The 16,291-nt window shown below is 38.4% G+C and overlaps 3 protein-coding genes across 3 annotated transcripts in view; 2 read left to right on the plus strand and 1 right to left on the minus strand.

The window, feature by feature from the left end:
• The window catches only part of igf2r (insulin-like growth factor 2 receptor), a 47,083-nt gene extending 42,427 nt beyond the window's left edge, over positions 1–4,656 (minus strand). Inside the window, exons 1-2 of the mRNA XM_074684725.1 lie at positions 4,429–4,656; positions 2,587–2,726 (exon numbers count right to left, since the gene is read on the minus strand). Coding sequence (XP_074540826.1) covers positions 2,587–2,726; positions 4,429–4,568 — 280 coding nt within the window. The 5' untranslated portion in view covers positions 4,569–4,656. The remainder of the gene's footprint in view (positions 1–2,586; positions 2,727–4,428) is intronic.
• Positions 4,657–6,191: 1,535 nt separating this feature from the next.
• LOC141802041 (hatching enzyme 1.2-like) lies at positions 6,192–10,920 on the plus strand. Its single transcript, XM_074685439.1, has 18 exons — positions 6,192–6,334; positions 6,411–6,461; positions 6,585–6,629; positions 6,716–6,766; positions 6,984–7,034; positions 7,165–7,215; positions 7,358–7,408; positions 7,517–7,567; positions 7,714–7,764; positions 8,017–8,067; positions 8,357–8,410; positions 8,503–8,549; positions 8,713–8,782; positions 8,847–8,961; positions 9,188–9,360; positions 10,466–10,547; positions 10,644–10,765; positions 10,862–10,920. The coding sequence occupies exons 1-18, from the start codon at positions 6,301–6,303 to the stop codon at positions 10,882–10,884; spliced, it is 1,173 nt and encodes a 390-aa protein (XP_074541540.1). The 5' UTR covers positions 6,192–6,300; the 3' UTR covers positions 10,885–10,920.
• Positions 10,921–13,820: 2,900 nt separating this feature from the next.
• ttll2 (tubulin tyrosine ligase-like family, member 2) lies at positions 13,821–15,890 on the plus strand. Its single transcript, XM_074684743.1, has 3 exons — positions 13,821–14,042; positions 14,177–15,492; positions 15,578–15,890. Exons 1-3 carry the CDS (start codon positions 13,821–13,823, stop codon positions 15,888–15,890), a joined length of 1,851 nt encoding a protein of 616 aa, XP_074540844.1.
• Positions 15,891–16,291: the final 401 nt, after the last annotated feature.

Genomic DNA, 16,291 nt, shown 5'->3' on the forward strand with positions numbered 1-16,291 from the left:
CATTTGTATGAAACACTGCATTTGAATTCAAAAACATTGAAGAAGTAATGTTATTTTCAATCAAATATCACAAAATATCACAAAACTGTGATACTATGATGTTACCAAATTATGGCTCAACTACTGTAATTCTCACCCCCAATGTTTGTACTATTTTATTTTTTGGGGCTAATACATTTTTTTTCTCTTTCAGAAGAGTTTGTTAATCCTAACATCTTACATTCTTGTGTAAATATCTGGACTTTTATTTTTTAGGCCACTATGATCCAGTTCTTTTATCACAAGTTTCTACACAATTTGTAGATATTTTTTAATTAGCAGCTCCCTGTTGCATGTTTACAACCTGTACATAGAAACTGGGACAGTATTAGCAGCAGAATAACTTAACTTCAAGTCTTAACTATGATACTTGTTGGCTTCAGTTGACTTTCTTGTTATCCACAGTAAATCTGATTATCTCTACCTCTCAAGGGCTGCTGCTGATTAGCAATAGCTAAAAGAAAATATGATCCCCTTTCACAAATGGACTTATGATATTTTACAAATAATTTCAGTATATTTAGACTTTGATATTTTCAGGGACTTTCCATTCACACATACCCCTCACAGTGGGTTTGTCAGACGCTCTCTTGGAACTTAAATTAGTTGCAGGAGGTGTCATTTTCCGTAACTATGTCTGCGTTCATATCATTACAACATGACCATATATGGATATTTTCACAAACACAAAAGTGAAAAATGTATCATAAATACAACGTGGCAGAGCAGCTCCACTCAATGTGAATGTCATCATTTTGCCCACTTGCTTTACCCAACCTTTAGCTGCTGCATTTACTCATGAGCTTCAGTGCTTTCCTTAGGTTTACAGCCTTAAGGGAGAGGGGGTGATAACATACAGCGATTTATTCTGTTAAATTAAAAAAACAAGGGATAGACATGATTTATGTAAGAGGTAACTCTAAATTACTTTGGTTGTGAATTAAAAATAACTCAACTTCCAGGGGGGTGGGTGCCTATATAATGGTAGAGGAAACACTGAGCTCATCTTAAGTTATAACAGGAAATGTCCCAGGGGGGTCAGGAAATTTACAGTAGTTTGGTGCATGTGAGTGTGTGTGAGTGTGTGTGGAAGGGACCTATAAACTCTTTGGAGGGTAAGAGTTGCTAAATGTGCAGCTCCATCTGGACCCCCTGCTAACTGATCCAGGACAGAGATGTGGATCTTGCTGACACACAGCAGCAGCACATTTAGCCTCATCAGCACAGAGATCAGATCTGCTAATGCACAAATAAAGCTCCCTGCAGCATCACTCCACTCAGCATTCAAAGAAACCCTCTGAGGTCTCCCATCAGCAGCAAGTCTTTAGTGGAGTTTCCTGCTTGTTTGATGCTACCTGCCACTGCAGAGCTGAGAAAACTGTCAAAAAACAGGGGACTACCTGCCACAACAACCCCTCTGTTCATGGGATTACATAACTTAATGAGGAGTCTCATACAGCAAGGTATAAATCAATGCAAGGTATAGGTCTAGATCTCACACACACTGGCAGAAAATCTTTTAAAAACTTTTAAAGTGATTGCATTTCCATTTAAAAAAAAAAAATCAAATTATGGAAAAACAACCAACGAAAAAAAGACACAGTGCCTCTTTGAGGATCATTTTTTCCACTTAACAGAAATCACACATAGTGCTCGAAGCACTAGATGCAAAAATAACAAACTGTCAGATTCTAGAGATTGTATCTTTAATAATTATGGTAATTTCAAGTCAATTTTATGCTTCACACAGACGAAAAGTTGATGTAGCCAAACTGTGAAACCACAGCCCTTCAGATGTGTCTTTATTTCCCAGCAGTCTTCAAATGTTAAACTTCCTGCTGTGACTCAGTCCTGAGATGTTTAAGGACACACAGAATACTTTTTTCTGTTTGACATTCAAATACTCTGGTTATTAGGTTTGAATCTATAGCAGGCTATGAAGCCAATATTTGCTCAACATCAGTCTACACCGTAACACATTCCTGCATGGATCCTTACATTTCTCACATAGCAGAAAAAATAACGCAATAGACAAACAACTAACTTGGTTTGTAATCAGTAAGTGGCTGTTGGAAACTGTACCTTTTGGAAGATGTAGACAAGGAAGAGAGAGTTAAAAAGATGTTTCTGAATTTGATAAATGGAAGATCATGCTTAGGATGTTATTAATCGATAAAGAATGGACTAGTTCATGTGACCTTTCAAAAGTTGCAGTATTTGTTTGCATACACTTTTTATTTTAACTTCTCTTATTAGAAGATTAAGTATGGATGAATATAGTAAGTCAAATGTTAATGTGAAATGAAACAATTACAATTTGCAACTCTGTCTAAAAGGGTCACTAACAAAATAGTAGTTAAAGCTACACCTCCTCACATGATAGGTCTACATTAGGGAACAGAGATGATGACCAAAGTGCAGCATTCTGTCTTTGGCTTCAGCCACTATCTCTTCAGCAGACTGTAGTTATACCACCACATGCAGCTGATAAGCCCTGTCTTAAGTAACTGTAAAAGTCTTTACTGTGTCCCAGTCGTCTGTACTCACCTACGGACTGATCTGTGTTGGTGGTGAGATCCCGAGCGCAGACAGCAGTGCCAGGGCCACAGCTGGTTGATGGTGAAGACTCACAGAGCTTCAGTGTGTAGCTCACTTTGTTATCCTGGTCTATAGCCTCCCATTTATAGCTGCAACACAGGAAAATTAGAATATTTTAGTTTAGATGGTGTACAAGATCAAAAAATATTTTGCTGATGTATGCTCACACACACACATAGGGACAGAAATAGACTTGTATTAGGGTCTCGGCCTTGCAGCAGCAGATTAATAAGTCCTTGTTAGTGATTTTCTGATTTACAGAGTGAGATTGAAAGCTGTGAGGTTTACTTCATTACTTTTTTGTTTGAACAGTAACATGTAGGGTGGAGTTCTCTAAGACAAAGACAATAAGCAAACACAAAAAGCTTAGCACAAGTCATTTTCTTTTTAAGGTGTGTTGAAAACAGAAATGAGGAAAGTGGATGTAAAAATAATAATCACAGCAACAAAAAAATAAGAAAAAAGAAAAAGAAGAAAGCTTTAATATCTTATTCAAATGCAGAGAAAGACTCATTTGGAAGACGGTGTTTTTCAGGCTCATGTGTACTGATTAGCTCTGACATACAATGCATAATAAAGCATTGACTGATAAAATACAGTATCATACAGTATTGCATAGCAGCTTCTAAAGATAATACAAATAGAAAGGACTGATTTCATTCAGGTAACTGTTTTATAAACTATAAGAGAGCAGTTCTGTTGCTGTTAATGAGAAACCTTCAAGAAGCGAGGGCAAAACAACCTCACTTTTTTATAGAGAGCTCATTTATTGACATAATAGGACAAGTAGGTGGGACAAGATGATTATTACCTTGTTTATTTTTTTGGTTCCTTTATGGGTAAGTTATTTCCAAATTAAAAAAAGAAAAACAAATGAGTTTTGGCCTTAAAAAGCTATGATGTGAGAAGCATCTATTTCCCTATAAGATTTAAACAGCAACTACAAGAATTGGAAAACCACAGGCAGTGAACCTGACTTTACAGTTTTTGGATGTGTGGTTATCATTCCTGCCTTATTGCTGAGTCAATATTTGCAAAGCAGCTGCTCTCCCCTTCACTGGAACTCCAGCTGGAGTGAAATAACTTTTTTTTTGGTGTATGTAAACACACAACAGGTCGTAGTTTGTTATTCATGAATCAAGTTAGCTAATTACGACACAGTTTGGCATTATATAGCATTATAGTTTTAAAAGCCACCACCAATTTGGCAGTTGGGCTAAATTTAACGGACGTTATTTTTAAATTCAATTTAAAAAGCCGTTAACTCTGTTTGAACGAGACAATTCGAGAACATTTGGAGCTTGGGGAAATTTATACGACTTGTAGGGCTCGAGACATTCTGAATGATGACGTTAAAGGAAGGGGGGCTCGCGACAAACTTGAATTCGTTTTGGCGCTCGAGACCATTTCATTTAGTTCTGGTAAATTCTAAGTATCGAAACAAGCTGTTGGTTAGCTAACTGGTTGAACACGGTTTTTACAAACAAAACAGCAATTTTGATAACTTAAAAATACATTAATCGCTATTTTATCATTAGGAGAGAAACCCCAGTAAGAGAGTTACACAAAGAGGCGATTGAGTCATCATTAGCTAAATATAACCATACATCTTATTGCATTGTTAAACCGGGTGAGCATGTCTGACAGCGTGCAAATAACACCATCACCTGGTGTATTTCTGAACAAAATAAACCTTGAGTCATTAAAGAATGAAGTACAGTTATCGTTAATGTAATTTAAACGGATCCTACAGCTGCAATGTGTTGGAGCCGCCGGAGGTGTGTTTGTTACCTGCAGAGGTCCTGGTACCACAAGCTGCTGCTACTGTCCTCCGCTGCTCCATTCCGGATTAACAAGCATCCCAAACACGCCACCAACCAAAGAACCAGCTTCAGAGGCGAACAACGATCACATTTACACTGAAGTGTCATGTTTTAACGATGTAATTATTTTCTGTGGAGCCTGGCTAAGACGACATGATACAGCAGAGTCTCTCCGCTTCGGACCAAATCAGTAGGAAGTGACTGCACCACATGACAGGACATCACATGACGCTCATGATGCTGACTGAGGCTGCGTTCAGGGACCGTGGGAAACTACAAAACATAGAGATCCGCCACTTAAAGCTGTTTGCGTTAACGAAACAGAAGTAAAAGTTAATACATCGTGGGTAGTTTACTTAACTGGGGGTAATTTCACACACAATATGACTTTACTTTTTTACAATCAAGATAAAAAATGTTGATAAATTATGATTAGCTGAATGTAGTAAGTAGGCTAATGAAAGTACAAGTGCTCAGGATATATATATTTTAATCTTACCAGCATCTATACTGTTGCAAATGTATATAAAAATACTACTTGTGCATTAATCCCTAACAACTCACAAAAAAACTGTATCAAATCCTTCCTATCAACATCTTAGACATTAAAACTTATTACACATGATAAGACACTAACTACAATGCTAACAATATATATATATATATATATATATATATATATATATATATATATATATATATATATATATATATATATATATATATATATATATATCAGGGCGCTCTATCCAGCACTTGCTTCTTGTGTTTTATAGTACATAAATGCAGCATGACAAAACGAAAACAGCAGTCAATCATCTGTCTGAAAGCTATTCACCAATAAAGACTTGGTATGCGGCTTTACCAGTTGAATAGCCAACCAGTTTGATTGGTGGCACCTGAAAGCAGCACCTTTATGGCGCACAGCCAGGTACTTCAGTTCACAAAGCTTTCAGCCCTTGAGTTTTACCCTTTACCTCACAGATCCATCCCTTTCATCCCTAACTTTTTACGACAGCTTAACTTGAATATTATTTAGCATTTGATAAACTATTTGTTATTTATAACAAAGAAAAACGCTGTAGATGCACTTGATCAGAGTTGTTTAAGTGTTAAAGTGCTCCCTCTAGCGGCCATGCCAGAACACTACAGAAACTGTCACTCATCACCTGGGGGTGAAAGCAGCCTGTGCTCATTCATTCATGTCTGGCTATCCAAACAGTCCTGAATTGTGAGGTGTTTTCCCATGGTTCTATTATTAGGCATTTTTGAAAACATTTAATCTTTATTGTTTTAAGAATGTGGACATGTTTGCTCTTTAGCTGAGCTCTTGTACATTCAGTTTTCAGGGATCAAAACAAAAAGCTTGTACAAAAATGTCAAGTAGTGTAAGCTATAATTCAAATAAAACTTGAACAATTTTTCTGTTGCAGACATCCAAAAAATGGTTGATAAGATAATCATTTTCCTCTTAATGTTTAATGATGTTGATTAAATGTGCACATTAATAACATACTTCATTGTGACTGGATACAGTTTAAAGTCTTTATGGTGTGCAAATAAATGTTGACAGGAGAGTAAAATGTACAAAAATATAAAATTGAAAGACTGAAGTAAAATAGTGTATCTTCTAGTTAAGCCAACTATTTTTTGTTTGTTTGTTTTTAGAAATCTAGCACCCTCTACTGGTCAGAGTGAAGCTGAACAATAATAATCAGAGTGAAGTATTCACACCTGTTGAGATTTCTGATAGTATTTGGTATTTCAGATAACCTTTTTCCATCAGCAGGTCAACAGGAGCTTTGGTTCCAGTATCTGTCTCGGCTGAAATTTTTGCACCATGTGGTTTCTGATTTTCCTCTGTGTGTGCACAGGTACAGATTGACACTTTCATACTCCACATATTCTGTCAAATAAAACGTAATTTTTGGTTCAATTTTTTTTCTTTAGTTGGTGGAGGGCCGTTAAAGTGGGACGATGGGGGAAAAATTCATGCTCAAGGTTTGTGAAGACAGCTGCTACACTTTAAAATGATAATTTAGTATATCATGAACATACCAGCAAAGTTAACTTTTTTTTCAGGGACTTTTTTAATCCAAATGTCACTTATTTTTTCTGTTTAAGCTGTGGACCTGAACAAAACTCATCATGTGACCACTCTGGCTCCAGGTTGGTGTCTGGTTTTTGCAGTATTCACATTTGGTTGTTAAATGAGAAATTTCCTGACTGAATTTTACTGAATATCCTCTTTTCAGTTGGTGCTGGGCCCCGAAGTGGAACCCACAATACGACTAGTCCAGCCTCAGGTTAGTGTTCAGTGGGTTTACTTCAATTTGATCACCTTCATATAGTTAACACTGACCTCACCAAACACTGTGCTGAATGAAACGAAACCCACAGCATTTAACTTTATGTATGCTGCTTGGTGAAAGAAATAAAGATTAGAGGTAATTTAGAAAGAAGCCATCACACCTCTTGTGAATTTTCTGTAAAAATTTTTAAATGAAGGCTCTTAATTTTCAGTTGGTGACCTTCCCTCAAACGACACCAACAAGGCAACTTGCCCACTCTCAGGTTGGTGTTCATAGCTGTCACCTTAAATGAGATGCCAAAGATTAAGAATTCAGTCTTTTAATCCATTGGGAGTAAAAAGAGCTGGGTCACCACCTTTACGGTCTTTTTTTTTTTCTCTCTCTCTTTCCAGCTGGTGACCATCCCTTGAATGATACCCACAATGAAACTAGTACAGCTTCAGGTCTGTGCTTACTTTTTTTTATTTTTATTTTTTATAATTATTATGTCTATCATATTTTTTGACAATCCAAGGATAAGAAATTTAACCTTTTCTGTACCAAAAAATACAAAGCATACCGTTTTGACAGTGAATTTGTTTTCAGTTGGCAACCATCCCTTGAATGATACCCACAATGCAACGAGTCCAGCTTCAGGTTGGTGCTCACTGATTTCAGACATTTTAACCATATCTATCAAAATATTTTTTTTTACTTTCTATAGATGAGAAATTTAATCTTTTCTATTCATTCTTTTTTCTCCAGCTGGTGACCTTGCCTTGAATGATACCCACAATGCAACTAGTCCAGCCTCAGGTTGGTGCTCACTGGGTTTATGAGCCTTTAAGTACCATAGATTTTTAACATTCTTGACATGAAAAAACTGCTCTTTTCCATAAGAAAAAATACTGAACTAATTTTTATCCACATAATGGATTTTTTTTCTCTCTTTCAATTTCCAGTTGGTGACCGTCCCTTAAATGACACCCACAATGCAACAAGTGTAACTTCAGGTTCATTCTCATACGTACACACTTTTCTGTTTGGGTTTAATTTTTCTTCTTCAAGTAGGTGTTACAGTGGTGGGGTTTTAGGACTTTAATAATTTGCAGTAATTTTTTTTCAATGCTCAATATACTTTTATTTATTTTTTTTGTATTGCATCTTGTAGCTTGTGTGGTATTATTTCATCAAAACAACACACAATTGTTAAATTACTAAAAAAAAAAAAATCAAAAGCTCTTAAATCAATATTTCCTTTTCAGTGGGAGATGTGCCAACAAATGACACTCAGCATGCAGCTCATCAAAAACAGGGTTTGTTCTCATTTGTTTCACTTTCATATTGAAATTTTATATTAAATAATCCTCTAAAAATCTTAAATCACAAAAGCTATGTTTAAGGTTTAAGAGTAAATTTTAGATTTTTTTTCTGCCTAAATTCACTGCATTCCAATTTTTTTGTTAAATTGGTGGCTCATCCTCAGCAAATACCCACAATGCAACAGTTCGAGACTAAGGGTTGTGGTCACAGAAAGTTTAACTCTGAAGAGTTTGGTTTCATTTGATTCTTAGTTTCTTGTTGTCGTCATTGTTTTTTTTTCAGGTAAAGTTTCTCTAAAGCTTGATCCACAAGAAGCCAGTGCTGAAACCATTGAAGGTAAACTGGAAACATGAAAACTACAAACTATTGTTGAAATAAAAAAGTGATAAACAAGGGTCTTAGATTTCTTGTACACATTGACCCCACAGAGCTTCGGGAACATTTTGTAATCCAGGAGGGAGACATTTTGATACCGGTGAGATGCAGAACTCATGAAGAAGAAATTTGCAAATGACCTTCATGAAATATATCACAAGATATTTTGAACAAGGGACATGTTTAGATTTGGTTAAACTCTAAATAAATCCTACTATTAAGCTGTTACCAATGTTTCATTTTAAACTGTTTTCACCCTCCAGGAGGACAGAAACGCCGTGGAGACCCTGTGGATAGACGCAGTCGTACCGTATACCATCAGTGATGAACTGGGTGAGTTTTTTGTGTAAAAAGTAGAGTCAAAATAAGGTCACACTTCTCATTTTTACCTCCACAGCTTACCAAACGGCAAACATCCACGCTGCCTTCAGGATGATTTCAGATAACACATGTGTTCGCTTCAAACAACGCACCACAGAATACAACTACCTCAAGTTCAAGAACGGCAATGGGTAAGATTAGTGAGGGTCATCTCATTGAAATAACTGAACAGCAACGTTACCAAACCAGGAAGAGGCTTTCATGGTTTATGCTAAAACCACCTTACTAAGAAACAGTTTACAAAAGCTTTAAAATTATGTCCTGCTTTTGTGAGAAGACTAGTAAATGTAAGGCTCACTCCTGACAGAGGTAGAAGAGAAAATGTTTGTTTCAGCTAACTGTCCTCTTTCTCTCCAGCTGTGCGTCCTTCGTTGGATGTCGAGGAGGGGCCCAGCCGGTGTATTTTTCCCGAACATGTAGCGTAGGAAACCTCTGCCATGAGATCATTCACGCTCTGGGGTTACATCATGAACACACACGTCCCGACAGAGATCAATACATCACCGTGCACTGGCAGAGTATCATGCCAGGTAAACACTAAACTGAGCTTAGTGCATACAGCACTCAGCTAATTCAGGTACCTCCTTTGAATTTGGGTTTTCTGCTTCATTTTATTAAAAAAAAACAGCTTTGAAAAAACTGTGGCTGTTTTCCAAACCCCCTACTACATACTACCTGTGAATGTAGTATGTAGCATACATTTGGGTCTGTTTTGTAGTATTCTACTCTGGTTTTAGGTTTCGGAAGGCGGAGCTACAGGTGATTTTTTTTATTTTATTTCATTTTTTACCTTTATCAAAAAAACAAACGGTAGATCGTGACATTTTAGTTATTTTGTCAATTATTCCACAACAGAAACATCATATATGCCTTTCAATCTTCATGTGACACCAAAAGTTATACTGTTTATTTACAAATAAAATTCTGAAAGGGATTGACTTCTTATTTTTACAGCTGATGGAGAAAACACTTCCATATAATTCAGTTAAAAAAGGTAATTAATGGTTTATACAGGCTTTAATGAATTTGTAGAAGTAAACACCTATTTTTCAACCAGAAGTGACAAGATTAACCAGTGTTTCTTTCTCATCACTTCACTTCTATCTTACGGACCATCTGACGTTAGTGTTGTTGTATTGTAGTTGTAATGCCAACTCATTCCAGTAAATGGCAGTAATTCACCAAATCCTGCCACCCACATTGACAAACAGCGTTAGCGCTGTGCATTGTGGGAAACAGTATGCCAGGTAGACAGGACCGTTGCATACAGAGTAATTTTTTGGCATACTGCAGATTTTGTAAGTTTTTGCATGCTGACCACTACAGACTGAATTTCAGCCAAAACAGTAGGCACTGCTACTGTAGTAGGTGGTTTGGAAAACAGCCTGCGTCTATTTTTTGGGTGATTTTTATATGAAAATGTTTGTTTCACTTAGTTTTGAATGCAGACTGAAAATAAGAGGTGAATGTAGCTTTCAAGTTTGAAAAGTAAAGCCAAAATAGGATTGCATTTCCTCTAATGGCCAGCAGAGAGCGACAGCCGCTCAAAAAAAAATGCCACAGGAGCCAAAATTCAAAACTCCTGATTTCAAAAGCCTGGTGTTTTCCGTTAATTTTGAGAATTTCTGTTTGAAGGGAGACAAAAGAACTTCAAGGTGAGACACGGAAACACTCTGAACTTACCGTACGACGTCAACTCCATCATGCACTACGGACCGTGAGTCATAGTTTGACTTATTTTATCCCCTGAACAGTTTTTAACTTCTATCCTCTGGGAACAAGATACAATGTTGTGTCTTTTCTTCTGTTTCAGGCACTTTTTCAGTGTGGATGGGAGTCCGACCGTGTTGCCCCTGCAGAGAGGAGTACACATGGGTCAGAGGACTCACCTCAGTCCTCTGGACATACAGCGGATAAACAGACTCTACCGCTGTGGTAACAACCTTTGCTAGGCTATAATGTTGTAACAATCATCTGCAGGTTTCATAAACCATATTTCTTCACTAACTCTAATGTTTTTCTCTCTTTCAGACGAGCGGATGCGATGGTATTGAGCAGGCTCTGGTTTAATAAAATTTTAAACATCCAACTCTTTGTTTGAATTCCTTATTTTCTAGACAGTTTTGTTCAAAAATCTGTCTTGGACCAGGTTGGGAAATTGTCTGACTTCTACCACCTGCATTCCTGAATGATTATAGTTTGCTCTTTATGGTACTTGGATCTTGAGTTCATGAAACAGCATTTGAATGCAATTGCAACAGAATAAAAGTCATATTTTTTCACATTTTATGACATAGCATGTTATTTGAACATTTTTCGGGTTTATTCAATGACTAAAACAGTTTTATCTCGATCTTAAAAGCATGCAAACTTAGATCTAACGAGAATTCATTTTTCGGCAGCCAATGTTCAGTTTGATAGGATCTTTTGGTGCACCAACTCTGACTTGTGTGTCTACTTTTGAGAGTCTGTAGGAGGAGTTAAGATATCGCTTACTTTGCACACAGCAAGAGAAATAATGCCATTCATTCACCTGGCAGAGACAAAGTGGAGCTGTTGTTTAGTTTACTCTCAGCCCCCAGAGGTAAGACAACTGCCAATTTTTTCACATTGCATAGTCTCAACCTTTGTTACCACATGCATTTGAGTAAAATAATTGTTGTTGCGGCTTTCAGATACATTTCTATTTCAAACTCGGAAGAAATTTGTGTTGATTTCCTGCAGGCGTACAAAGAACTGAATTGACCTGTGTTATTTTGTAAATGTTTGTGTGTGTTCCTGTATTCTGCAGCCTCATTTCCTTCTTGTTCCAGATACTTGCAGTGGTGAAGTTCAGCGTGTAAAACCTGACTTGGATAAGGTGTCTGTCAGCGAGCTGGCGTGCTGCACATGAGCGTGATCCCCGCTCTGTGGGTGGGGAGACAAAGTGTCAGGTTTGTTTGGGCTTCTCAGATTTACCACACAAACACTTCAGCTCACACACTAACCCGGTGCAGTGAGACGTGAACTGTTTAGCTGCGTGTTTGTAAAAGGGCTCATCATTACTGCTTCCAGCCTCATTTGGACAGGATTTATTACTCAAGAGGAGGTGCAGTGAGCTCGACACGACCTTTTGTCATTAGTCTTCTCCAGAGAGCATAAGTGGAGGACAATTGCCTTTTTTTCACAAGCTTGTTGTAAAACTTGACTTTTGCTAAAGAGGAGGGTTTTCTGGTATCAAAATGGAAAGCTAAACCTCCTTCTTGAAATTTTGCTTTTCTGGATGTTGCTTTGATGCACAGTTAGAGTTTTGACTGTATATTTACAGTGAGTTACAGCAAAGTTGCTTTACTTTCCAAGTGATTCAGCAATTTCACATTAACATTTCTCAGTAATTGTCATAAACCTTTACCAGTGATTTACTACACTTATTTCTCTGTAGATTAACAGTAAAACTACAGTTTTACTGTGAAATAGTTGTATCTTGTTGGGAAGTTGCTGAACTGGACTGTACATATTTAACAGGACTTATTAGTACAAAAAAGAAAGATTTTATCAAGTGTATTTCTCTTATTTTAAGTAAAATTGTCTTTATCATTCGGTAAAAATTTATCGGTCCAGAAAAATGTCTTGTTTATGCAAAGACAAAAATAAGGTCTGAATTGCTTGTGGTAAAAAAAAAAATCTGCCAATGAAATAAAAAAAAATTGCAGAAAATTTGCATAAAACTAGAATACAGTCTTAATCCAAGCAACTTTCAATGCAACGTTTCATTGGCAATTTTTTTTTAACTTGTTACAAACAATTCAGACCTCATTTTGTCTTTAAATAACTTGAAAAAAGACTTTTTTTCTGGCCTAGTCAGGTGAATGTGGCTCATATTTAGTCTAAAAATAAGAAAAAAAACACTTGATTAGATTTTGTTTTTTTCCTACTGTTTTACTTTTACTGTAAAAGTGATTAAGTTGCCAGAAATGTCCTGTTAACGTACAATTTTAACAACACTATGAATGGTAAATTTGACTATAAAGGTGTATTCACACCTGTGGCTCGTTTGCTTTGTTCCGATTCAGGGGCAAAAATGATACAGTTGTAGCAATTGTCACTTGGTTTGTTTGTGTTCACAAGTCAAAAGTCTGTTGCAGTCCAGAGTTGTAAAAAAATTCACATGCAATCGATTTTTTTCTCTCATTGGTTAGAAATCATACCCGGAAGACAGGGAGTTTCCTTATCTTCATTCATTCATTCATGTTCTGACCATGGAGCATCAACAACATGTGTGGCTAGTTTGCATTAAAGCGTTTATCTGGCTCATGTACCAGTGTGCGCTATGATCAACATATGTAGTTTTTTCAAGAGCCCTGACTGCGTTAAGGCACTTCGAGAAGGCATTTTTTTTCTTTACTGCTCCTGCACGAGCCTACGACTCATTTTCCTCAGTTCTTCAGTCTTCTCTTCTTCTGCTGCTGTTGTTGATTCTTCTACTTCTTCTTCTACAAGTGTTTTGACTGTACAGTTGTCAACCGGGCTCATTACTGCCCCCATTACTACAGTGTGAGCCACAGAAGTCAGTTGTGCCGGTTGGTGCTTGTGTTCTCACTGCACAGGAACCGCTACAGGGCTTGAATGGAAGCAAGCTGAGACCACCTATTTATGCCTAAACAAACCGGACTCTCGGGGGCTGCTCACTGTATCGGAACAACTGCCCCAAACGATCCAGATGTGAATACACCCTAACTGTGATTTTACCATACCTACACAAACATACTTAGGATCTGCTCAAAAAATGTGAAAACCACACAGAAATCAAAGACGGTATCCATTTTAACTTATGAATTCAACAGTTAAACATTTATGCAAACCAAATCAATCTTCCTAATAGATATGCATGCACCTAAAAGATATTTCTATCTGTTCTTATAATAAAACTAATCTGACAATTTCACAAAGATATGGAAAGTCTTGACATCAACCTCTGTTTTGTTGTTGTATCTGTAGTGTGTGATGCTGCATGGCTGCATCCCTGGTGTTCAGACTCCACGACAAAGGTCCTGATGTGGTGAGAGAGGTGCTTCTGGAGCGAGGGTGGGAGGAATATGACGAAGAAGAGAGGGAGGAAGAAGACTGGAACCTGTACTGGAGGGGATCCATGTTTCGAAACTCAGAATATCTCAATCTGCTGCCATGGCAACGACTCAATCACCATCCCAAGACTGCTGGCATCACACGCAAGGTGATAATCTGACGTGTGAACTTTTTATTACAAGGTCTATAAAGACTTTCAAAAAGGGTTTGTGACTGGAAAGTGAGATCTGTTTTAGAAACAAGCTACGGCTGTAATTTTTCTTTTTTTTTTCACTTTGGTAGGACTTCCTGGCTCGCAACCTGAAGAGGATGAGAGCCACCCTGGGTTCACCTCTTTATGACTTCAGTCCAACCGCCTTTATACTTCCTAACGACTACACCCGCTTCCTGTCTGAATACAACAAACAGCGTCTGACCAAAGGAGCGACCGTGTACTGGATTTGTAAACCTGTGGGTCTCTCCAGAGGTAGAGGCATCTTCATTTTTGAGGACATCAAAGACCTGGTCTACGACTGCTCTGTGATCGTACAAAGGTACATCAGCAACCCTCTGCTGATCTCTGGTTACAAGTTTGACCTGAGGATCTACGTATGTGTGAAAACTTTTTATCCCCTGACTGTTTACATCCACCAAGAAGGCCTGGTGCGATTCGCCACGGAGAAGTACAACCTTTCCTCACTCCAAAACCTGTACGCTCATCTCACCAACACCAGCATCAACAAGTTTGGTCCTTTCTACACAACTCAAAAAGAAAGAGTGGGCCAAGGTTGCAAGTGGACCATGAGCAAGTTCAGGCATTTTCTCCACTGTCAAGACGTCAACCAGAACCTTTTATGGCAAAGGATCAACAACATCGTGACTCTGACTCTCCTTACCATCGCTCCTTCTGTCCCTTCCTATCCAAACTGTGTTGAGCTCTTTGGGTTTGATATCCTTGTTGACGTCAAGTTCAAACCTTGGCTGCTGGAAGTTAACAACAGCCCGGCGCTGACTCTGGATTGCCAAGCAGATATCACAGTGAAGAAAAGGCTAATTGGTGATCTGATTGATTTGATGAACTATACGATGGTCGACAGCTTGAGGGTAAAAGCTTTTCAAAGGCAGGCGCACAGGAAGTCGTATCACCATGCCAACTACTCCTCAGATGCTTCATTACCCCTGCTTCCAAAGTTCAAGGAAGCTGAAGTTCGGAGGCAAAGAAAGCATAACCAGTCTTCTCAGACGCTCCCCAGACTCAAAAATATCCGCCACTTTGAGAAGAAAAGCCAAAGGCAGTCAAAGCAGAGTTCTCAAACACACTTTCCTCCAGTTGACTTCAGCAGGATGACCACCAAAACAAGCACCAACTCGGCCCTGAACCTGATGCTTGGCCCACATTCAGGGACAAATGTGTCCGTGGTAAACAGACACACGTGTCCTGCTCTTGCACCCTGGCTGAGGGTGAAGAGAAGTCTTCGTGAGTCTGGGGTTACAAACTGTGACGAGACTGAAACAGAAGCCGAGGCAGAGTGCCCGGCAGAGACAGATGTTTCCTCTACGATACACGACACCCCAGAACAGAGTCTGGGTTTCAGATGGAAGCTCCCAGACATTAACAGGTAAGTGTTTTATGGCTGTGATGGTGAAAAGAAGTGTAACTAATGGTTGGTCCATTAATCGACAAGTACTGTCATTGTTTCACAGAGGAAGCAACAGACTGAAGGAGATTTCTCTGGAGGAAAATGAGGCTCTGAACAGACATGTTCCTCCACCGAGAGTTGGAGACTTTATACGAACATTTCCTTTTAACAAAGCGACCCTGAAGGCCTCGCAAAATGAACTGGACGTTAAAGTTATCATACAGGAGCTTCACAAGCTGACAGGCCAGCTGGCAAAATCAGAGAGGAAGAGGAAGAGAGAAGAAGAGAACAAAGATGGTGAAGAAGACTTTGATTCGTTGTTGTGGGGGCCAAAGGATCCTCCACTGATCAGTCAGTGCTTAAAGAACAATAAGTGATCTAACGCTATCCTTTCCTTCTTTCCTGGGGTAGAACATAAGATAAAAATGAAACTGGGAGCAGAGAGAAGAGAATAACGTGACTAAGAGCCTCGGGTCAGGTCTGAACCCCGGCCTCCTGCTTCAAGGACGATAGCCTCTGCAAATGGAGCATGAAATTTGACCATGGTACCACACAAGCTGTTTCTTATCTCTGAGAACATCAGAGCTGAAATCAAGCACCTCTTTAACTCCTTGGCTCTCCCACCACCTTATCTTTTATGTATTTTTAGCTCTGTTTCTTTTATTAATGTGACTGACCCTTCAAGCCGTCAGGCTGAAATCAAGTTTTTGGCAGCGGCAGAATCAGCCCAGCGAGGGTATCAACTTTCACTGTCTGAACGTGTAATGAGGACGCTCAC

This window comes from Halichoeres trimaculatus, unplaced genomic scaffold (assembly GCF_033239565.1).
Source record: "Halichoeres trimaculatus isolate MK-OKI-2021-1 unplaced genomic scaffold, fHalTri1.1 fHalTri1_scaffold_13, whole genome shotgun sequence".
In the NCBI taxonomy this organism is placed as follows: domain Eukaryota; kingdom Metazoa; phylum Chordata; class Actinopteri; order Labriformes; family Labridae; genus Halichoeres; species Halichoeres trimaculatus.

Coding starts and splice junctions, on each gene's coding strand:
- LOC141802041 (XM_074685439.1), top strand. CDS start 6,301: ATGTGGTTTCTGATTTTCCTCTGTGTGTGCACAG. Junction 7,409..7,516: donor TGCAACGAGTCCAGCTTCAG/GTTGGTGCTCAC, acceptor TTTTTTCTCCAG/CTGGTGACCTTGCCTTGAAT. Junction 10,548..10,643: donor TCCATCATGCACTACGGACC/GTGAGTCATAGT, acceptor CTTCTGTTTCAG/GCACTTTTTCAGTGTGGATG.
- ttll2 (XM_074684743.1), top strand. CDS start 13,821: ATGGCTGCATCCCTGGTGTTCAGACTCCACGACAAAGGTCCTGATGTG. Junction 14,043..14,176: donor CTGCTGGCATCACACGCAAG/GTGATAATCTGA, acceptor TCACTTTGGTAG/GACTTCCTGGCTCGCAACCT. Junction 15,493..15,577: donor AAGCTCCCAGACATTAACAG/GTAAGTGTTTTA, acceptor ATTGTTTCACAG/AGGAAGCAACAGACTGAAGG.